The sequence below is a fragment of the Nomascus leucogenys genome, chromosome 18, assembly GCF_006542625.1.
Source record: "Nomascus leucogenys isolate Asia chromosome 18, Asia_NLE_v1, whole genome shotgun sequence".
Classification (NCBI taxonomy): domain Eukaryota; kingdom Metazoa; phylum Chordata; class Mammalia; order Primates; family Hylobatidae; genus Nomascus; species Nomascus leucogenys.
The window spans coordinates 87530198-87554045 of record NC_044398.1 but is presented as its reverse complement, the minus strand read 5'-3'; the positions used below and the strand labels follow the sequence as shown (position 1 = coordinate 87554045).

General features: G+C 49.8%; 1 protein-coding gene across 1 annotated transcript in view; it reads left to right on the top strand.

Moving 5' to 3' along the window:
* The first annotated feature begins 469 nt into the window (after positions 1–469).
* ABCC1 (ATP binding cassette subfamily C member 1) overlaps positions 470–23848 on the top strand; it is a 150016-nt gene continuing 126637 nt past the window's right edge. The window contains exons 1-4 of the mRNA XM_030798043.1: positions 470–858; positions 2650–2775; positions 7431–7568; positions 9467–9592. Of these exons, the coding sequence (XP_030653903.1) occupies positions 832–858; positions 2650–2775; positions 7431–7568; positions 9467–9592 (417 nt within the window). The 5' untranslated portion in view covers positions 470–831. The remainder of the gene's footprint in view (positions 859–2649; positions 2776–7430; positions 7569–9466; positions 9593–23848) is intronic.

Here is a 23848-nt window from a genome sequence, read left to right as displayed (position 1 = left end):
CCATAGGTTCTGGGGACTGTTAATGTGAGATGAGATGCTACATACCTTTTTGTTGTTGGTGGGGTTTTTTTGTGTGTATGCACTGTTGTGTGTGTGTGTGTGTGTGTGTGTGTGTGTGTGAGAGACAGGGTCTCGCTCTGTTGCCCAGGGTGTAGTACAGTGGCATGATCTCAGCTCATTGCAACTTCCAGGCTCAGGCAATCCTCCCACTTCAGCCTCCTGAGTGGCTGGGAATACAGGCACGCTCCATGCTCAGCCACTTTTTGTGTTTTTCATAGAGGCAGCATCTCACTATGTTGCCTAGGCTGGTCTCGAACTCCCGGCCTAAAGTGGTCTGCCCACTTGGCGTCCCAAAGTGCTGGGATTACAGGCATGAGCCACCACACCTGACCTGTATGCTCCTGTTAAGAGAGCTTTATTTTTATTTATTTTGAGACAGGGTCTCTGTTGCTCAGGTGGGAGTGCAGAAGACACCACATACCTTTGTGCCTCATTCCTCATTTCTTAGTCTTTCTGGCTACTGATCTTTTGAGGCTGCGTGTTAGTCCTGAGAGGTCCTTGGATATATAGGAGGCTTGTCTGTTTCTTCAAACCCCATGGCAGCTGGTTTCACGCTCCAGGCAAGTTCCTGTCCTCTGGGGTGTGTCCTGCTGACCCCTTCGTCTGTGTTTGTGTTCGCAGGACTGGAATGTCACATGGTATACCAGCAACCCCGACTTCACCAAGTGCTTTCAGAGCACGGTCCTCGTGTGGGTGCCTTGTTTTTACCTCTGGGCCTGTTTCCCCTTCTACTTCCTCTATCTCTCCCGACATGACCGGGGCTACATTCAGATGACACCTCTCAACAAAACCAAAACTGTAAGTCACCGGGGGGTTTCGTTGTGGGGGGTGGGGAGGTGCACCTGGACGGGGAGTGGTGGTTGGTGAGAACTGACATTTCTACTTAGTTGGCCCTAAGTTCCTTCTTCTAGAAGGCAGAAGAATAATGTGGGAGGGAAAACTGGAGCTCTGGAGACAAATGTGGGTACAAATCTCGGCTCTGCTACTTAGTATTTGGCCTTGAGCCAATTTTTTAACCTCCCCAAGCCTCAGTTTCCCTGTTTATGCAACAGGAATGATAGGATTGTTCTCAAGGCATTACTGGGAGATTATCAGCTCTTCTCCTCTTACTGAGGTGATCTCCTTTGTATTTAATTAAATATATGTATATAGATTTTTTCTGGCTAATTTTTAATTTATTTTTTGTAGAGGGGGGGGTCTTGCTGTGTTGCCCAGGCTGGTCTTGAACACCTGGCCTCAAGCAGTCCTCCTGTCTTGGTCTCCCAGAGTACTGGGATTCCGGGTGTGAACCACCACGCCTGGCCCCTAATTTTTTTTTCTAAGTTGGCTTTTCTTTTGAAATAATTTAAAGCTACAGGAAAATTGCAATAATGGGCCAGGTGTGGTGGCTCACGCCTTTAATCCCAGAACTTTGGGAGGCCAAGGTGGGCAGACCACAGGAGTTTGAGACCAGCCTGACCAACATGGTGAACCCTGTCTCTACTGAAAATACAAAAATGAGCTGGGTGTGGTGGCATGTGCCTGTAATCTTAGCTACTTGGGAGGCTGAGGTGGGAGGATCCCTTGAACCTAGGGGGCAGAGGTTGCAGCGAACTGAGATCGTGCCATTGCACTCTAGCCTATGCAACAGAGTGAGACTCCTTCTCAAAAAAAAAAAAAAAAAAAAAAGAAAAAAAAAAAGTTGCGATAATGATACCAGGAACTGCTGCCTGATTTTCTCTATCCATCACTCATAGTCACTGTTTCCTGTTTTTTTTTTTTTTTTTTTTTTTTTTTTTTTTTTTTGGACACAGGGTCTTGCTGTTTTGCCCAGGCTGGAGTGCAGTGGTATGATCACAGCATACTGCAACCTCGAACTCCTGGCTCAAGCCATCCTCCTGCCTCAGCTTTTTGAGTAGCTGGTAGCTGGGACTGCAGGCATACACCACCATGCCTGGCTAATTTAAAACAATTTTTTGTAGAGACAGGGTCTTGCCTTGTTGCCCAGGCTGTTGTCAAACTCCTGGCTTCCAGTGATCCTCCTGCCTCAGCCACCCAAAGTGCTGGTATTACAGGCATGAATCCGGCCTGTATTCACTGATTTTTTAATCTTTTGCTACATTTGTTTTATCACGAGCTTTTGCTCTCTATATATGCATGCTATGATTTATTTTTTCTGAATCATTTGAGAATGGATGCACCTTGAAACGTATCCCACCCATAGAGGGCCCTCAGTAAATACTGGCTGAATGAATTGTTGTCGTGGAGGGCTTTCTTGTGCAATGTGCCAGAGTTGCAGCTAGAGATGAGCTGTGAGCTGAGCTCTTGAGTGTTCAGGCACCGAGGAGCGTGGTGACCAGACAAACAGTCCTGTTGGAGGTAGTGGGGCGTAGCAAGCTGGTTACAGACCATCACGTGCCGGCCTGGATGCCAGCTCACCCTACCGAGGACTTGTCCTTATTCCAGAGGATATGTGCCATGTCCCAGGACTGTGGCTGATCATTTGAAGGCTGGCTGGTTCCCCTATCCCTGGGGCTGAGCTGTTTGTGCAGGCCCTGGGGGAGGTTCCAGGGCTGTCTGTTGTAGGAGATGTATGTGCTTCTCTTCCAGGCCTTGGGATTTTTGCTGTGGATCGTCTGCTGGGCAGACCTCTTCTACTCTTTCTGGGAAAGAAGTCGGGGCATATTCCTGGCCCCAGTGTTTCTGGTCAGCCCAACTCTCTTGGGCATCACCATGGTAAGTAGGCGCTGGTTGTGACCCCTGGGCCATCTGCTGGGCTCATTGGAGACCAAAAGTAGTAACTCGTAAGACTAGAATCATAGTTTTTTAAGGCAGTGATCAGCTGGAGCTGGGATAGAAATGTAGCCTTTTTTTTTTTTTTTTTTTTTTTTAAGAGATGAGGTTTCGCTTTCATCCAGGCTGGAGTGCAGTGGTACCATCATAGTTCACTGCAGCCTCAAACTTCTGGCCTCAAGCAATCCTCCTACCTCAGACTTCTGAGAAGTTGGGACTACAGATGTGTGTCACCACGCCCAGTTTATTTTTGGCTAATTTTAAAATTTTCTGTAGAAATGGGATCTCACTGTGTTGTCTAGGCTGGTCTTAAACTCCTGGCCTCAAGTGATCCTTCCAGAGCACTGGCGTTATAAACATGAGCCACTGTTCCCAGCCCCAGCTGCAGTCTTTGGATGGGGCATGTGTTGTCCAGTTTGCCACAGTCCCCACCATGCCCTATTGTCTTCCCTGCCAGTGAATCTGAGTGGCAGATGCCACCTTTTGTTGTGTTTGCCATACTGTGCTCTTGTATTGGTTACTTTTGTCACTTATATACTAGCTACCTGGGGTCTAATGGCCTTGAATTTTCACTATCTGGCATAGGGGGTGGGTTGCTAAGCTAAATAGGAAACTGCTGTGTCCCAGGGGGGATACACAACTTAGTGAGTGATAAGAGACAAGGAAACAACTTTATTAATTATAGCTGACATGTATTGAGCACTTACTATGTATGTACCTGGCTGTATTCTTGCTGTTTCACGTGTCTTGAAATTCATTGAATTTTCACAACAACCCTGTGAGATGGGTACTGCTTTGTTCCCATCTTACAGGTGAGGAAACAAGGCACAGAGAGGTTAAGTGTCCTGCTCAAGGTCACACTGCTAATGTGCAGCTGAGTCAGGGGTGGGACCCCAGATGCCATGCTTTTAGCCCCTGCAACCTGCAACTTCTGAGCCCTGATCAGAGAGTTCTCGGAGAGTGTAGCCCTTGAGTATTGTAAAAAGAGGAGGGAGGCTGGGCATGATGGCTCATGCCTGTAATCCCAGCACTTTGGGAGGCCGAGGCGGGAGAATCACTTGAGGTCGGGAGTTTGAGACCAGTGTAGCCAACATAGCAAAACCCCGTCTCTACTAAAAATAAAAAAAAATAGCCGGTGTGGTGGCAGACGCCTGTAGTCCTAGCTACTCAAGAGGCTGAGGCAGGAGAATTGCTTGAACCCAGGAAGTGGAGGCTGCAGTAAGCCGAGATCGCGCCACTGTGCTCCAGTCTGGGGGACAGAGCGAGACCTCATCTCAAAAAAGAAAAAAAAAAAAAGGAGAAAACAAGTTTAAGGCAGGACATTCTGAGCAGGGTGAACAGTATGTCCAGGGAGGGATGGAAGGTTAAGGGGAATATGCAGGCAGGGAGGACAAGGTGTTCGGTGAAGGAACTCAGTGTGAAGGTTGGGGGGATAGAGTGGATGTGACAGAGAGGGGTCAGGAAACAACGCGGAGCCAGATTGCCAAGGACCATGAATATTTATTTTTCTAAATTAATTTTTCATTTTTTAAATTTTAGAGTCAGAGTCATACTCTGTTGCCCAGGCTGGACTTCACTGGCGTGAGATCACAGCTTACTGCAGGCTTGAACTCCTGGGCTCAAATGATCCTTCTGCCTCAGCCTCCCAAGTAGCTGGGAGTGTAGACATGCGCCAACATGCCCATCTAAATTTATTTTTTATTTATTTATTTTTTTATTTTTCCCCCCGAGATGGAGTTTCGCTCTTGTTGCCCAGGCTGGAATGTAATGGCGTGATCTTGAGTTGCGGCAACCTCCACCTCCCGGATTCAAGCTATTCTCCTGCCTCAGCCTCCCGAGAAGCTGGGATGACAGGCATGCGCCACCACGCCCATCTAATTTTGTATTTTTAGTAGAGATGAGATTTCACCATGTTGGCCAGGCTGGTCTCGAACTCTTGACCTCAGGTGATCCACCCACCTAGGCCCCCAAAGTGCTGGGATTACAGGCATGAGCCACTACCCCTGGCCAATTTGTTGTTTTTGTAGAGACAGGGTCTCCCTATGTTGCCCAGGCTGGCCTCAAACTCCTTGTCTCAAGTGATCCTCCTGCCTGGGCCTCCCAAAGTGCTAGGATTACAGGTGTGAGCCACCATGCCCGGCCCAGACCATGATTCTATATAGCACACATATGTGCTGTCCACTGTCTGCCAGGAACTGTCCTAATCCCTTTATTTATTAACCCTTTCACATTGTAAATAAGATAAGCAAACTGTGGTACAGAGAGGAGAAGGACTGGCCCAAGGTCAGCTGGTCAGTAAGTGGTAGGGCCAGCTTCCAGTCTAGGCCCCAGGGTGTAGCCTGGCACCTGCGGGGCTCTCTCTACTTCACGCCTGGCTCTGCTGCTGGGTTTGATTCACCATTGTGTCCTCAGAGCCTGGCACTGTGCCTGGCATGCAGTAACCATTCCATAAATGCATGGAGGGAATGAGAGAGTAAAGGGCTTTGCTTTTTCCTGAATTCGGGTCTTGGGCTCAGCGTTCTGGCAGTGGGGTATTAGAGTGGATATTTTTTTTTATTTTTATTTTTTCAATTTCACTATAATAGAGACAGGGTCTTTCCATGTTGCCCAGGCTAGTCTTAAACTCCTGGGCTCAAGTGATCCCCCTGCCTTGGCCTCCTAAAGTGGTGGGATTACAGGCATGAGCCACCATACGTGGTCAGCTGTTTTTGACTTGAGTGGGTCGTCCTCCCTTAACTTTCCTTGTTCCTGGTCTTTTTATTTTTCCTTTGAGGCAGAGTTTCGCTCTTTTTTCCCAGGCTGGTGTGCAATGGCGCGATCTTGGCTCACTGCAACCTTTGCTTCCTGGGTTCAAGTGATGCTCCTGCCTCAGCCTCCCCAGTAACTGGGATTACAGGCACGTGCCACCACACCTGGCTAATTTTTGTATTTTTAGTAGAGACAGGGTTTCACCATGTTGGCCAGGCTGGTCTCAAACTCCTGACCTCAGGTGATCCACGTGTCTCGGCCTCCCAGAGTGCTGGTATTACAGGCGTGAGCCACCGTGCCCGGCCGTTCCTGGTCTTTGGATCGTTCATTTATGCCTCTGTCACCCTGGGGGAAACGGGGGTGATAGTCTGAGGGTTGGGGCTTTTGACCCCTCAGGGGACTCTGAGCTGGGCTGGCCAAGAGGTGAACTGGCCTATGAGATCCTCAGCCTCTCCTTATCCACCTGAGATCTCTGGGATGGAATGGAGGACCAGCTCAGCTGTGAATGCATCAGAAACATTCTGACTATATCCCAGGGAACCAGAATATGCAGGCACTGGGAATATGGGACAGGATGCAGCCAGCACATGTTTTTTTTTTTTTTTTTTTTCCTTTGAGATGGAGTCTCACTCTGTCGCCCGGGCTGGAATGCAGTGGCATGATCTCAGCTCACTGTAGCCTCTGCCTCCCAGGTTCAAGTGATTCTCCTGCCTCAGCTTCCCAGCTAGCTGTGACTAAAGGCACACGCCACCACGCCTGGCTAATTTTTGTATTTTTAGTAGAGATAGGGTTTCACCATGTTGGCCAGGCTGGTCTCAAACTCCTGACCTCAAGTGATCTGCCCGCCTTGGCCTCCCAAAGTGCTGGGATTACAGGCATGAGCCACTGCCCCCGGCTGATTTTTTTTTTTTTTAATTTTTTATCCCTAATCTGTATCAAGCATTGGAGACACAAGCATATAGTCCAGTTGTACAAACAGACATTAAACAAATGATTCCTCAAAAAGGCACAAAGTGTTTAAACGTCTGCAGAGTACTGTGTGAGGGTGAAGGTAGGGGAGCTTGCTTTGGTCTGGGGGATAGCCAGGCTTCCCTGAGGGAGGGATGGTGGAGCTGAAGCCTGAGAATGAGCAGGTTGTTAAAAAGCTGACGAGGCTGAGGGCAGAGGACCAGCTCGGGAGAAAAGCACATGTAAAGTCCTGGGGGTCATAGCGAAAACTTGAGAGTTCTGTGTGGCTGGAGCAGAGATGGCCAAGGTGGAGAGCAGGGGCGACGGGGCAGAGGCTGACCCCGGGAACGTTGAGCATCAGGGCAAGTGGGTTTTGTTTTTCATTCCGGGTACTCTGTCTGTTCTTTTAAATAAAGTTTTATTGGCATGAAGGCATGTCCATTCATTTACATCTTTCCTGTTGCCACTTTCACACTGCAGTGGCAAAGCTGAGTAGTTTTGATGTAGAGTCTATGGCCCATGAAGTCCAAGATATTTATTACGTGGTCCATTAAGAAATAGTGTGGCTGGGAGCAGTGGCTCACACCTGTAATCCCAGCACCTTGGGAAGCCAAGACAAGTGGATTACCTGAGGTCAGGAGTTTGAGACCAGCCTGGCCAACATGGTGAAACACTGTCTTTACTAAAAATACAAAAATTAGGTAGGCATGGTGGTGGGCACCTGTAGTCCCAGCTACTTGGGAGGCTGAGGCAGGAGAATCACTTGAACCTGGGCGGCGGAGGTTGCAAGTGAGCTGAGATTGCACCACTGCACTCCAGCCTGGGCGACAAGAGTGAAACTCTGTCTCAAAAAAAAAAAAAAAAAATAACCAACAACTCCTGTCATGTGCTTCTCTCCTCAGCTGCTTGCTACCTTTTTAATTCAGCTGGAGAGGAGGAAGGGAGTTCAGTCTTCAGGGATCATGCTCACTTTCTGGCTGATAGCCCTACTGTGTGCGCTAGCCATCCTGAGATCCAAAATTATGACTGCCTTAAAAGAGGTAAGTGGCGGTCTCGTTCCTCATCTTCCTTCAGTGGCCCTGTGGGGAGAGATGCTGGGTCCCTCTGGCTTGTATAGAACTCATGCGTTGCCATGGGAACCAGGGGATGGGTACCACATGCACCTAGCTTCTCCCTTGGTGACTTCCCTACCCCACCAAATCCTCACTAAGTCAGCCCCAGCCTTTTTTCTAGCACCTCCTTTCCCCAGGGCCTGATTTGTCTGTGTTGCTCCAAGGGGCTCCCATGGGACCTCCAAGGGCAGGAGTTGTGGGCCGATGCCAAGCTGGCCCCATCAGCAGGAAACAGCAAGACAGGCAGCTCCAAATGCTGCCAGGCTGGGATGGAGCTGAGCCGGGAATGGTGTTTGCAGAGTGACTGTTCCCTGGGGGACCCTAGGCTTGTCCTCACGTTACCTTTGTCCCATCAGTTGCTGCTCTGGCTGGAGAAGTTGTTTACATTGGCTGCCGTGTGCTGCTCCTAGGAATTTTGAGGAGTGTGCACTTTTTTTTTTTTTGCTGCTGTTATTGAGACGGAGTCTCGCTGTGTCACCAGGCTGGAGTGCAGTGGCGCGATCTAGGCTCACTGTAACTTCTACCTCCTGTGTTCAAGCGATTCTCCTGCCTCAGCCTCCCAAGTAGCTGGGACCACAGGCACATGCCACCACGCCCATCTAATTTTTGTATATTTAGTAGAGACGGGGTTTCACCATGTTGGCCGGGATGGTCTACATCACTTGACCTTGTGATCCACCCGCCTCGGCCTCCCAAAGTGTTGGGATTACAGGCATGAGCCACCGCACCTGGCCTGGAGTGTGTGCTTTTAGAATAACCTGCTGTTCCTGCCATCTTGGAGCTAATTAGAGACTAGCGTGAGGCAAAAGAAGGAAAAGAAGCTGAACATTTGACTATTGAGTTGCCTACATATGATCATGAGTGATGGCAGCTGATGCTGATCGAGTTCATGTTTTCAAAGTGCCTCGCAGGGGACTGTGTGTGTGTCACGAATAATCTTCCTGACCTCTTGCAGTGACTTGGACAGAATTTCTCAGCCTCAGCACTAATTGACATTTTGGATTGGAGACTCCTTGGTTGTAGGGGCTGTCCTGTGCTTTGTAGACATTTAGGGGCGTCCCTGGCTTCCCCTGACTGAGTGCCATAACACTCCCCAAGTTATGACAAACAAGATGTCCCCAGACACTGCCAGATGTTTCCTGGGAGGCAGAATCACCCCTGGTTAAGAACCACCGGTGGTTTATAGGTGGGGAAACTGAGGCACAGAAAGGTTAAATAAGTTGACAACATCCCACAGCCAATGTGAGAGAGCCAGGCCTTGATACAGCTCTGTTTCACTCCCAAGCCCTGTCTTCCTCCCGTCAGGCAGCGGTGAGCAGTGAGACTACCTGTGATGGAGCCAGCTTTCTGCCATTACGTCCCTGGGGGAGCTGGGAGCCCCTGGGGAGTCTGCGATATCCCTGCGGCTGAGTGGGTGCACCTTCCATGGTGCCGTCTGCCCTCTGGGTTTCTGCCACCTGCTCTCTCAGAATGTGATCTTGTTTTTTTTTTTTTTTTTTTTTTGAGATGGAGTCTAGCTCTGTCACACAGGCTGGAATGCAGTGGCGCGATATCAGCTCACTGTAGCCACCGCCTTTTGGGTTCAAGTGATTCTGCTGTCTCAGCCTCCCGAGTAGCTGGGATTACAGTTGCCCGCCACCATGCCTGGCTAATTTTTGTATTTTTAGTGGAGATGGGGTTTCACCATGTTGACCAGGCTGGTCTGCAACTCTTGACCTCAGGTGATCCACCTGTCTCGGCCTCCAAAAGTGCTAGGATTACAGGCGAGCCACCACACCCAGCCCCAGAATGTAATCCTTTTTCCTCCTTCCTTCCCCACCATGCAGGATGCCCAGGTGGACCTGTTTCGTGACATCACTTTCTACATCTACTTTTCCCTGTTACTCATTCAGCTCGTCTTGTCCTGTTTCTCAGATCGTTCACCCCTGTTCTCGGAAACCATCCATGACCCTGTAAGTGTGACCACAGACAAGTGTGTGTGCATGTATGAGTGTGAGATGCGTGACGTAGTACCAGCTAACATTTCTTAGATCCATCCAGGATCTCGTTCCAGCCTCCCTCAACCCCTGATACAGGGAATATCATCCCACCTACTTTACAGATGGAAAAACTGAGGCTTAGATGTGACTGGGGGAGCTGAAGGAGAGAATCTGCTTTGTCCTTGATGAACTGCTTTGTCTTGCAGGCCTGTAGGTTTCTCACTTGGCATGGTGATTTTGGAAAATGTGAGCAGATAATTACAAGTCAGGTATTTTTTATGAATTCTAGCTGTCCAGATGTTCTGGAAAAGTGAAGTTCTGACAGATTAGGCCTATAATCCTACAGGGCAGAGTCGAGGAATTGCTGGAGTCCCGACCACTCCCTACTGTATTATACTGGCGTGCTTTCCTCACTTGTGGCAAGTGCCTGGCCCCTGAGGGATTTGAGTTTGAGACCCTTGGTCTATTTTGTCAGTTTCAGAGAAATTCTGTAAGTATGGAAACATCAGTGAGGAGAGTAGAGATGGCCACCGTTTCTGCTAGTAGAACAAAAAGGAACACTTTATTAATTTCCCTTAATTCTTTTCTTTCTTCTTTTTTTGAGACAGGGTTTTGCTCTGTTGCCTAGGCTGGAGTGCAGTGGTGTGATCTAGGCTCACTGTAGCCTTGACCTCCTGTGCTCAAGCAATCCTCCTACCTCAGCCTTCTGAGTAACTGGAATTACAGGCGCGCACCACCATGCCTGGCTAATTTTTTTTCTTTCTTCAACTTTTATTTTAAGTTCCAGGGTACATGTACAGGACGTGCAAGTTTGTTACATAGGTAGATGTGTGCCATGGTGATTTGCTGCACAGATCAACCCATCATCTAGGAATCAAGCCCAGGACCATTGCTATTCCTCCTGATGCTCTCCCTCCACCTGCTCCCCAACTTGGCTTACTTTTAATTACTTAATTAATAATTAAAGATGGGGAGATGGGGTCTTACTATGTTGCCCAGGCTGGTCTCAAACTCCTGGGCTCAAGCATTCCTCTCACCTTGGCCTCTGAAAGTGCTGGGATTACAGGTGTGAGTCACCACGCGTGGCCTATTCTTTATTTATTTTTATTTTTTGATGGATCAATGATAATAACTCAATCCTCTATTTGACAAAGAAGAAGGAGAAGGAAGAGGAAGAAAAAGAAAGTGGGATAAAGGATCAGAAAGGGAGGAAAATAGAAAAAATTAGAGTATGACTCCAGGGTAGACCTGTTTTGTTGTCGCTGGGTTGGTTGGTTGGTTTGTCTGTTGTATTTTTCATATGTTTCGCCATGTTGGCCAGGCTGATGTCGAACTCCTAGCCTCAAGTGATCAACCCGCCTCGGCCTCCCAGAGTGCTGGGACCACAGGCGTGAGCCACCATGTCAAGCCCCCACATGGGGTCTGGCCTCCGTGGTAGACCTCCCAGATGGGGTGGTCGGGCAGAGGCACTCCCCACATCCCAGACGGGGCGGCTGGGCAGAGGCGCTCCCCACATCCCAGACGGGGCGGCCGGGCAGAGGCGCTCCTCACTTCCCAGACGGGGCGGCCGGGCCGAGGCGCTCCTCACTTCCCAGACGGGGCGACCGGGCAGAGACACTCCTCACTTCGTAGACGGGGTGGTGGCCCGGCAGAGGCACTCCTCACATCCCAGACGATGGGCGGCCAGGCAGAGACGCTCCCCACCTCCCTGACAGCGGGGGCGGCGGCCGGGCAGAGGCTGCAATCCCAGCACCCTGGGAGGCCAAGGCAGGCGGCTGGGAAGCGGAGGCTGTAGCGAGCCAAGACCACGCCGCCGCACTCCAGCCCAGGCAACACCGAGCACCGAGTGAGCGAGACCCCGTCTGCAGTCCCAGCACCTCAGGAGGCTGAGGCGGGCAGACCACTGAAGGTCAGGAGCTGGAAACCAGCCTGGCCAACATGGCGAAACCACGCCTGCAGCCAAAGGAGAAAAACCAGGGAGGGGTGGTGGCGCGCGCCCGCAATCCCAGGCAGGCTGCAGGCCGAGGCAGGAGAATCACGGGAGCCGGAGGCAGGGAGTCTGCAGCGAGCCGAGTACACTCCAGCCTGGGCAACAGAGGGAAGAAAAGAAAGAAAGAGAGAGGACGGAAGGAAGGAAGGTATTCTTTATTTTTTTAATAGAGATGGGATCTTGCTGTGTTGCTCAGGCTCATGTGCAGCTTTTGATAAGAGAGATCTGGGAAGGCCTGCCCAGAAAACTGCATGTGAGCAGAGACCTACAGGGGTGAGGTAGTGGGTGGAGCAAACACGTAGAGGAAGAGTGTTCCAGGCAGAGGGGAACAAGTGCAAGGGCCCTGGGGTGGGGAGGCGTGGAGAGAACAGCAAGAAAAGCCAGCACAGCAGGAGAAGGCTAAGAGATGGTGGGTGCCTGAGAGGTGGGAGAGTCCCCTTGTGAGCCAGATGAGCCGTTTGGGTTTTATTGTGAGTATGGCAGGGAGGCCTTGGAGCACCTATTTAATGCTGATTCATGGCTAGTCAGCTGGTAATGGGCAGATTGCAGTGGGAGCACTTTTCACCTCTGTGGTTCTGTTGGGTTTGGCATAAACCTCTGTGAGGGGCAGAGGCTCGCCTTGTGGGTGACAAAAGGGCTTGGTGGGCATCAGTATGGAGGAGGAGGTTGATGATAACTAAGATTTTAGAAACCTGTGTCCCAGGCTGGGCGTGGTGGCTCACACCTGTAGTCCCAGCACTTTGGGAAGCCGAGGCAGGCAGATCAGTTGAGTTCAGGAGTTCGAGACCAGCCCAGCCAACATGGTGAAATGCCATCTCTGCTAAAAATACAAAAATTAGCCAGGCGTGGTGGTGCATGCTTGTAATCCCAGCTAGTCGGGAGGCTGAGGCAGGAGAATCTCTTGACCCTGGGAGGCGGAGGTTGCAGTGAGCAGAGATCGCACCACTGTGCTCCATCCTGGGTGACAGAATGAAACTCTGTCTCAAAAAAAAAAAAGAAGAAAAAAGAAATGCATGTCCCAGTGTATGTTCTGAGGAGTCCCATGTTGGTATTTCCTTGCCCAAAGAGGAGCTGGGTTGGAGAAATGAGCAAGTGCAGGCGTCTGTGTATGTATTCCTGTGCATCTGTGTGTACGTATGTGTATGCATGCATGTGCGTGCTCGTGTGTCTTGGTAGTCACAGGCATGTATACGCGTGTATGTGCTTATATGTGAATGTGTGCTTGTGAGTGTGTTTATGTTCATGTATGTGTGTGTTTGAATATGTGTGTGTGTCTTCGTGTTGTATGTGCTTGCATATGTACAAAGTTCACAAAGGCAATGGTGACTCATGCCTGTAATCCCAGCACTTTGAAAGGCCAAGGCTAGGGGATCACTTGAGCCCAGGGGTCACCCCATTTTGGATCCCCGGCTGGTGCCTGACACAGAAGAGAGGGGCTCATGAGTCAATGGCTGTTGTATGTATTATGTATCAGTGTGTGTAAATGTGTGGCAATCGAGTGTCCCTGTTTGTCAAATGTTGGGCTGCTGTTTTTTGTCTTTTGCTTGTTGTTGTGTGTGTGTGTGTGTGTGTTGTTTTTTTTTTTTTTTTTTTAAGATGGATTCTTGCTCTTGTTGCCCAGGCTAGAGTGCAGTGGCATGATCTCGGCCCGCTGCAGCCCCACCTCCTGGATTCAAGCGATTTTTCTGCTTCAGCTTCCTGAGTAGCTGGGATTACAGGCGCCCATCACCATACTCGACTGATTATTGTATTTTTAGTAGAGACGGGGCTTCACCATCTTGGCCAGGCTGGTCTCAAACTCCTGACCTCAAGTGATCCACCCGCCTCGGCCTCCCAAAGGGTTGGGATTACAGGTGTGAGCCACTGCGTCTGGCCAAGCCATCCTTTGGAACTGGGATTTATACAAAACAAGTCACACCTTACCTGGGTGGCTGCAGACCTTGGATTGCTCAGGATAAAGAGAGTCTGGTTGGGGCTGCCTGGCTGGCATGGGGATCACCTGACCCATCAGGCTTCCTCTGGGAGCCTGGGAAGAGCTCTCTTGCCATGGATGGTTCTGGAAGCTTTTTGAAGGAGGGACTTTCTGGTTTCTGATCTCCCTTTGGTATCTGGATAAATTCCCCTGCACTTCTCCCCTGGGCATGTGCGTACCAGGGTGACTCACAGAGCTGACTTGGACCTTTTTTTGTGCTTTCTGCATTCCTGGCAGCCTGGGTGACATGAAGCTCTCAGCTCTGGCGGCTAAAAGGCTGCACTGTTGCGGGGGCTGGGACACCCTGACTCTTCTCTCCAGTCATTGTTTTCTGTCTCTGTTTCATCTCCCCCGGCTCCTCCTGTGTCATTGCTGGTCTTCCAAGATGGTGGAAGACACTGTGGTTTGTCTCTTTGGAGTCTCGCTCTGTCGCCAAGGCTGGAGTGCAGTGGCACGATCTTGGCTCTGCGGCCTTTGCTTCCCAGGTTCAAGCTATTCTCCTGCCTCAGCCTCCCGAGTAGCTGGGACTACAGGTGCATGCCACCATGCCCGGCTAGTTTTTGTATTTTTAGTAGAGATGGGGTTTCACCGTGTTGGCCAGGATGGTCTCGATCTCCTGACTTCAAGTGATCCACCCACTTTGGCCTCCCAAAGTGCTGGGATTACAGGCTTGAGCCACCATGCCCAGGTGTGGTCTGCCTCTTGTGCAGTGAGATCCAGCAGGGTGTCAAATGTGGGTGTTCAGGCTGCTGCATTTCTGACATTTGTGCACGTGTCCAGGAGAGAACACTTTGATTGGCTAACCAGGAAGCCTGAACTTCCCTTTGGGTTCCTGTTCAGGAACCCTGTGGGGTTGCCATTTACCTTTTTGCAGATTAGAGTTTAGACCAGGAGTTAGCCAGTAGCCCATGGGCCAAATCTGGCCTGCTGCCTGTTTTTGTAAATAAAGTTTTATTGGAACATAGCCACTCGCATTCATCACATAGCGTCTACAGGTGCCTGGAGCTGCAGCAGTGGAGTTGTATAGTTGGTACAGAGACTGTAGCACCCACAAAGTCTAAGATACCTACCATCTGGCCCTTTACAGAAGAAGTTTGTCCACCCCTGGTCTAAGCATTTCTTTATCTCTGATGACTTTTTAGCTTCCTTTTTTGTCCCCTTTCCATTTTCGGGCATTCTTTCTTCCTATGCAAGGCAAGGACGGGAATTGACATTTATTAGATGCTTGCTGTGTACTGAGTAGCACTATGCTAAGTTCTTTATATGCATGTCTCACTTGACTCTCACAGCAGTCCTGGTGAACTTGGTACTGTTTTTCTCATTTTACAGACAAACTGAATCGCAGACATAAGTGCCTTGCTCGATGTGAGTAGTAGAGCAGAGACTCGAACTCACGATTGGCTGTTCTGCACAATCACGTCACTTCTCTTGGTTGTAACTGCTGAACGGCAGGGTCTTGGCTAAATAATGGCTTTGTGTTAGGCTAGAGGCTTCACATGGCAGTATCCACCTTGTAACCTCAGTGCCTAAGACACAGCCAGGCACACAGTGGGCCTTTAGTGGTGATTTATTGTTGTGTGTTATGGGGAGGTGCTCAGTACATGTGGCACGTGTATTATGTCTTGCATAAGGGTGAAGTGTGCATGGGGCCTCACAGGACATCAGATTAAGCTGCTTCTCTGCCTTCATCCTGTTCAAGTATTACCAGCAAGAAAGAGGAAGGGGACTGATGTATGCACAGATGTTCTGAAGGCTTGGCATGGTGTCAAGAGCTTTATTTTCTTTTTTAAAATGTTGCATTTTGGGGGGTTAAATATATGTAACCTAGATTTGCCATTTTAACCATTTTAAGTATGCAATTCAGTGATGCTAAGAGCTTTTAAAAATCTTGTTCAAGGCCGGGCGTGGTGGCTCACACCTATAAACCCAGCACTTTGGGAGGCTGAGGCAGGCAGATCACCTGAGGTCAGGAGTTTGAGACCAGCCTGACCAACATGGCGAAATCCCATCTCTACTAAACATACAAAAATTAGCTGGGCGTGGTGTTGTGCACCTGTGATCCCTGCTATTTGGGAGGCAGAGGCAGGAGAATTGCTTGAACCCGGGAGGCGGAGGTTGCAGTGAGCCGAGATTGCTCCAGTCTGGGCAACAGACTGAGACCCTGTCTCAAACACACAATGAATAAACAAACAAACAAAATAACCACATAACTACCTAGCAACATAGCCTAGCAATTGAGATGGGGGCAAGGGAGGGTAGGAACCAGGTCCTGTGAGAATCAGCTAGACTCGTGGCTTTGGGCTCGGTGCTCTTCCTTTGGGAACGTCAGCAGCCCCTTCTTGAAAACGGGTTGCAACTCGATTTGTTGTTGGCTTCACCTCCTCTCTCTGTCCCAGATCTGAGTCCTGTGATCTGGGGAGAAGGACAACGGGACACCCTCTTTGCTTGTCTTCCCATCACTCTCAGGGATTGAATCACAGCGGAGCCAGGAAGATGGGGGAGAGTCCAGGCTTGCTGCTCTCCCATCCTCAGAGCAGCAGCAGGCCATCCATCACCTGTCGCCTGTCCTCAGAGTGATCAGCCAAGGCCCGGGGCGGCTGGGGTCAGGTCAGGCGGGGCCTGGGTGGGAGCTGGCAGGGCTGGCTCCTCTAGGCCACTTCGCGCTGAGTCACTGAGTCGGCCAATCCTCCCCAGCTGGCCCTGCTCCCACTCCATGACTCAGATGTCTATTCCAGCCCTGGCTGCTTTGGTGGGGCTCCTCCCATCTGTCCTTCTGGCTCTGGGGCTGCCGAGGCTTTTGGGAGCCTGGGCAGGGCTGACCTAGACTGCCAGCACTCCAGCCGGTCCCAAGTCTCCTGCTTTTTTCTCATTGGCACCGAGTCTGTGGTTTAGGTTTGGGGGGGGAGGGTCTTGTAGATAAAGGGGATCAAGGCCAAAGGAGATATTTATTAGGTCCCAGCTGAAAGCAGAGGTCCTTGGACCAGTTGGAACAGCTGGATATCCCCTGGAAGCTTGCTAGAAATGCCGGGTCTCAGGCCTCATCCCAGACCTACCAAGTCAAACTCATTTTAACAAGATCTCCAGGTGGTTCAGGGTTGCAAATGACTGGTTTGGAACATTCAGTGAAAGCTACTCAGCTCATTTTCAGTAAGAGGTGTTTTTAGTCCTGTCTGTATAATATGTAATATTTCCCCCCCAGCATTTTACTATGAACATTTTTAAACCTACAGAAAAGTTGAAAGAATTCTACAGTGAGCAGTCATATAGTTGATACCTAGAACCACAGTTAACATTTTGCTAAACTTGCTTTGTCACATATCTGTCTGTCTAACCAGATAGCTAATCAGCGAGCCAACCGGCTACTTTTGTTTTCTTTTTTGTTTTTGAGATAGGGTCTCACTCTGTCTCGCAGACTAGAAGTGCAGTGGTGCGATCATAGCTCACTGCAGCTTCCAGCTCCTGGGCTCAAATGATCTTCCCACTTCTGCCTCCCAAGTAGCTTGGGCCCTACAGGTGCACACTACTGTGTTTGGCTAATTTTTTAATTTTTTTATAGGCATGAGGGCTCCCTATGTTGCCCAGTCTGATCTTGAACTCCTGGCCTCAAGCAATCCTCCCACCTCAGCCTCCCAAAGTACTGAGATTACAGGCCTGAGCCACTGAACCTATTTTTTTTGATATCTGAAACTTCCTTCGAAATATATTAGTATTCTTTCATGCACCCACTTCCAAGTAAATCATTAGCTAGAGTTTAAGATCTGTTTACGGTTCTGAGTTTTTTGCCTAAAATTTACATAAAGTGAAATTGCTGATCTCAAGTTAGCATTTGATGAGTCTTGATAAAGGAATACTTTAAACCCCTGTCAAGATACAGAACATTGCAAGGACGCCAGGAAGTTCCCTTGTGCCGCTTCATGATCAGTCTCTGTCCCCACCCACTGAGACCTGATCTTGGACCGTTGATTAAAGCGTTGAAACTCCATTTTCTTTCCATTTCTCCATCATGCTTTCAGTCATTTAATAATCAGGCGTTGTGCCAGGGGCTGAGCTAGAAACAGACCTTGACCACTGCCCTGGAGGACAGATGGAAGGTGGGTGGCAGGCAGTTGAACCAACAACTGCAGGATGGACAGTGGGGGCTCTGAGGGAGGGAAGTGCTGGGAGTTGTGGGGGCTGGGAGAGTGGTCCCTGACTCAGCCTGGGGCTGCAGGGCTAGCATCCAGGGAGGAGAGGGGATGCTCAAGTCTAAGGAATGAGAGGCTCTGGCCAGGTGAATATGGTTGGAGGTGGTGGGGTGGGAGGGTGGGGTGGGAGGGTGCTCCTGGTAGAGCAACTGGTGTGTGCAAAGGTCCAGTTGAGGGAGCTTGTGGGTGTTTGGGAATCGCTTGGAATTGGCTTGGCTAGGCTGGGTGCAGTGGCTCGTGCCTGTAATCCCAGCACTTTGGGAGGCCGAGGCAGGCAGATCACCTGGGCCTAGGAGCTCAAGACCAGCCTGGCCAAAGTGGTAAAACCCCGTCTCTACTGAAAATACAAAAATGAGCTGGGTGTGGTGGTACATGCCTGTAATCCCAGCTACTCGGGAGGCTCAGGCAGGAGAATCGCTTGAACCTGGGAGGCAGAGGTTGCAGTGAGCCGAGATCACGCCACTGTACTCCAGTCTGGGAGACAGAGCAAGACTCCATCTCAAAAGAAAGAAAAAGAAAAAGAATTCTGCTTGGCTAGATTGGAAGGCCTAGGATGTAAGTGAAAAGAGAGGCGAGAGTCAGGGAGCATCAGAGATCAAGGGTGCAATTATTTGTCACAATAAGGACTTGGAATTTTTTTTTTTTTTTTTTGAGATGGAGTCTCACTCTGTCACCAAGGTTGGAGTGTGGTGGTGCCATCTCAGCTCACTGTACCCTCCACCTCCCGGGCTCAAGCGATCCTCCCACCTCAGCCTTGCAAGTAGCTGGGACCATAGTTGCGTGCCACCATGCCCAAGTAACTTTTTCTATTTTTGGTAGAGATGGGGTTTCTGTATGTTACTCAGGCTGGTCTTGAACTCCTGAGCTCAAGTGATGCCCCGCCTTGGCCTCCCATAATGCTAGGATTACAGGGGTGGGTGAACCACCACAACCAGCCAGGACTTGAAATTGTAACCCTACTGTGGTGGAAGCTGAGGAAAGGTTTTTCACGAGTGGAATGACACACTTGGGTTGGACAGGTTTTGGAAGATCCTCAGGCTGAAAGGAAGAGGATACAGTGGACATGGGGGTGAGGTTGGTGGCACTTAAAAAGCCTTTGCAGGCACCCAGGCAGGTAGGGATGGAGGCTGAGCCAGGATATTCACCTGTGCCCACTGCGGCATCAAAAACAAGAAAAAGGGTCAGGTAGGGTGGCTCACACCTGTAGTCCTGGCACTTTCGGAGGCTTAGTGGGGAAGATTTCTTGAGGCCAAGAGTTTAAGACCAATCTGGTCAACATAGTGAGACCCCGTCTCTTAAACAAAAAAAGAAAACAGACAAGTTGGTGGGCAAAGGGCATGGGAAAAGATTCCGGGGTGTGCTCCAGTAGAGGAAATGGAGGTCCTGGGCAGGGAGGCATTTTGCACGGTTGGTAAGCAACAGGGCAAACAAATCACCAATGTTTACATGATACTAGCAAATCTCTTTTTTTTTTTTTTTTTTTTTGAGACAGAGTCTTGCTCTGTCACCCAGGTTGGAGTGCAGTGGCGCGATCTCGGCTCACTGCAAGCTCCGCCTCCCGGGTTCACGCCATTCTCCTGCCTCAGCCTCTCCAAGTAGCTGGGACTACAGGCGCCCGCCACCACGCCCGGCTAATTTTTTTGTATTTTTAGTAGAGACGAAGTTTCACCGTGGTCTCGATCTCCTGACCTCGTGATCCGCCTGCCTCAGCCTCCCAAAGTGCTGGGATTACAAGCGTGAGCCACCGCGCCCGGCCTATACTAGCAAATCTCTTACTGCTGGACGTTTAGGCTCCACCTAATAATAAGGATAACAGCTGGGTGCACTGTGTTATTTAGTTCTCACTGTAGGGCAGGATGATCAGTCTCCCCACTTGACAGATGAAGACACCAAGGGTCAGAGTGGTGATGTGTCAGGAACCCTCCCACTGGGTTATCACGCTTGAAACACAGATTGCTGGTCCCCACCCCCACAGTTTCTGATGCAGTAGGTCTGGGTGGGGCCCGAGCATCTGTGGTTCCCAGCAAGTTCCCAGGTGCCACCGATGCTGGTGACAGAGCCACATTTGTGGACCACTGCTCTAAACCGTATTGCTGCTGCATGCATTCCCTCCTGCTGGGCTCAGGGGTTGTGGGGGGCACTTTGGCAGTGCAGAACGGAGGTAACCAGCAGAAAACCCATTAGAACTAAAAGCGGAGAGAGTTTCTGACAAACAGGCCAGCATGCTGAAAGACCCAGACAAGGTTCTCAAACTACCCTGCGCTCCAAGAATCAGTGCCTGGGGCTGCCGTACCTAATTGGTTCAAGCCACAGGGTTTCTGGCCAGCTTATCTGGTACCAAACGTAGATGTCAATATGGTGGATGCCAAAGAACACATCACTCTGTTTGGATGAATCAGGCTTTTCCTCCCTCTGCCTTCAGCCAGGACTTTTCTGAATTGTTTTCATTTCAAATGAAGGAGGGACCAGTTCACAAGCTGCTTTCATGCTATCTGGGACAGGAGTTGCTGTATTTCAGTGTCTGAGGCTGGGAAACCCCCTGGAGGTGGCTCTATCTTTTTTTTTTTTTTTTGCACACAATAAACATTTTCTAAAAATACATACAAACAAAAAGATGCGTATCAAACATATTAGGAAGGTTGCACATGGGAAGTCGGGGAATAGAAATGGGGGGTGGGAATTAAAATAAATGAGAGAGGGACTTTATATGGATCAGTGATAATAACTCAATCCTCTGTCTGACAAAGAAGAAGGAGAAGGAAGAGGAAGAAAAAGAAAGTGGGATAAAGGATCAGAAAGGGAGGAAAATAGAAAAAATCAGAGTATGACTCCAAGGTAGACCTGCTTTTTTGTCACCGAGTTGGTTGGTTGGTTTGTCTGTTGTATTTTTCATGTTTCGCCATGTTGGCCAGACTGGTCTCGAACTCCTAGCCTGAAGTGATCAACCCGCCTCGGCCCCCCAGAGTGCCGGGACCACAGGCGTGAGCCACCACGTCCAGCCCCCACATTGCTTCTGGCCTCCGTGGTAGACCTCCCAGGCGGGGCGGTCGGGCAGAGGCGCTTCCCACATCCCAGACGGGGTGGCCGGGCAGAGGCGCTCCTCACTTCCCAGACGGGGCGGCCAGGCAGAGACGCTCCTCACTTCTTCCCAGATGGGGCGGCCGGGCAGAGGTGCTCCTCACTTCTTCCCAGACGGGGCGGCCGGGCAGAGGTGCTCCTCATTTCTTCCCAGACGATCTTTTGTACCTAGTGTATGATGTCAAAAGATTCTCCTTGGTTTGGGTTAAATGAGATGCTCCCTAGATTACAACCAGTGCCCCATTGGTTTTTTTTTCCCCCCTTTTTGTTGTCAGTCCTTGACCTACTTCAGAAGTTAGTTGTCTTTGTTGTCAAGGCCTTCCACATCAGATAGAGGCTATTTCCAGGCCGGGCACGGTGGCTCATGCCTGTAATCCCAGCACTTCAGGAGGCCGAGGTGGGTGGATCACTTGAGGTCAGGAGTTCGAGACCAGCCTGGCCAACATGGTAAAACCCCATCTGTACTACAAATGCAAAAATTAGCCAGGCATGGTGGCGTGCACCTGTAATGCCCGCTATGTTGCAGGATGAGGCAGGAGAACCACTTTAGTTTGGGAAGCGGAGGCTGCAGTGAGCTGAGAATGCACCATTGCGTTCCAGCCTGGGGGATGAGAGTGAAACCCTCTTAAAAAAAAAAAAAAAAAAAAGAAGAGCCTATTTCCTTTTTTTTTTTTTTTTTTTTTTTTTTGCTAGTGAATGGGGGACCCTGTGTTGGCCTCCCTGTCTGTAACTTGAGATAATCTGAAAATCTGTTTAGATCCATAGAAGAGAGGCAGCCTGAGGAGAAGAATTTGACAAAGCTCTTTGAGTGTGCAAATTAGAAACAGCAATGGCTGGGCGCGGTGGCTCATGCCTGTAATCCCAGCACTTTGTGAGGCCGAGGCAGGCAGATCAGTTGAGGTCAGGAGTTCGAGACCAGCCTAGCCAACATGGTGAAACCCCATCTCTATCAAAAAATCCAAAAATTAGCCGGGCGTGGTGGCAGGTGCCTGTAATCCCAGCTACTCAGGAGGCTGAGGCAGGAGAATTGCTTGAACCTGGGAGGTGGAGGTTGCAGTAAGCTGAGATCCGGCCACTGCACTCCAGCCTGGGTGACAGAGTGAGACTCAGTCTCAAAACACAAAAAAACAAAAAACTGTGCAGTGTTCCGTCTGTCAATGTCCTTGTTGCATTTGCAGGGCAGGTTTTCTACCAGTGGCTGAGGACTCAGTTTTACTGGGCTGAGGGAAGGTTAGCATTTGAAGGTCTTGTTAAGCTAGATATGGGCTGCATTTCAAGCCTCCTCTGGCTGTCTCTATCTTGCGTGTTGATGCCAAGGCTGAAGAAGACTGGATTTGCAGGCAAAAGACTGTCATTTGAGGCCTGATTTCACCCCTTAATCACTGTGTCTTTGCATGTTGTGGGGGTTGAGGTAGGCAAAGGTTAGCCAACCTTTTCTGGAAAGGGCTGGCTGATAAATACTTTAGGCTTTGCATCCCGTACACTGTCTGTGGCAACCCCTAAGTCTGCTGTGTAGCTCAAAAGCTGCCATATTCATTTATAATATGTAAATGAATGGGTGTGACTGTTCCAATGAAACTTTATTTATAAATAGCTGGCCTGTGGGCCATAGGTGCTTCTGATATATAAAGCATCTGGTACAGTGGTGTATTGTGAACCCATTGGGTTTTTCCCCCCTAAACACTTGAGCTTTATTGATGTATATTGACAAATAAAAATGGTATATGGATTGGGCGCAGTGGTTCATGCCTGTAATCCCAGGACTTTGGGAGGCCGAGGCAGGTGGATCACTTGAGCTCAGGAGTTCGAGAGCAGCTCAAGCAATAGACTGAAATCCTGTCTCTACAAAAAATACAAAAATTAGCTGGGTGTTGTGGTGTGTGCCTGTAGTCCCAGCTACCTGGGGGGCTGAGGTGGGAGGATCACTTGAACATGGGAGGTCGAGGCTGCAATGAGTTATGATTATACTACCGTGCTCCAGCCTGGGTGACAGAGCAAAACCCTGTCTCGAAAATATATTTAAGGTGTACAGTTTTATGTTTCCATATACCAGAGGCTACTGTCACTCCTTCTATTATTACTATTACTACTACTACTACTACTCATGTTACCCTTTCTTTAGCTGTTACTCTGTGCCAGGTACTATTCTAAGTACTTAACATGTTTGATCTCATTTAATCTTCACCACCAAGGAACTGACCCAAGGTCCCACAGCTAGGAAATGGCAAGCTGGGATTGAGCCACGCCAGCTATCCCCGTGCTATGCATTGCTTCACACACAAGCTGCCCCTCCACCCCCGCCGCCTTCTTTTTCCTTTGTTATCAGCCGGCCCTTTCCAGAAAAGGTTGGTTACCCTCTGCCTACCTCAACCCTCACAACATGCTAAGAACAGTGATTAAGGGGTGAAATCAGGCCTCAAATGACTGACCTTTTTCTTTTGTTGCAGCTCTCACTGATTGTAATTCTGATTGTAATTATATATTTATTTGCACCATGGTTTACTTACTGTCCATCTCCCCCAGGGCAGGAGGCTGAATGCGGCAGGGGTCTCGCTGTCTCGTTCGCAGCTCTGTCCGCAGCACTTCACCCACATCCTGGCCTATAAGCAATTCCTGCCCATACATTTGACCAAGAAATAAATGAATCATTGACAGCCATGCCCCACCCCTTCCTCTTCTCTCTGCCAGCCAGCACCTCGGTCTTTCACAATGGGTAGGGCTTGGGCTGCAGGTGAAATGGATTTGTAATTCCCTGATAACCCACCCACCTACTGTGGGAGTGGGCAGGAAGGCGTCAGCTTTTCCGGATGAAAAACCAGCCTGCAATGCAGCGTTTCCACCCAGCCTACAAAGCAAACACCACTACCTCCACGCCTTAGGTTGGAGAAATTCCGCTTTACAACACAGTCCCATGGGCCTCATGTCATTTGTCCCTCCTGGCAGTCCCATGGGGTAGGTCAAGCAAGCAGTAGGACAAACGACTCCCATTTTCCAGATGTGAAAAC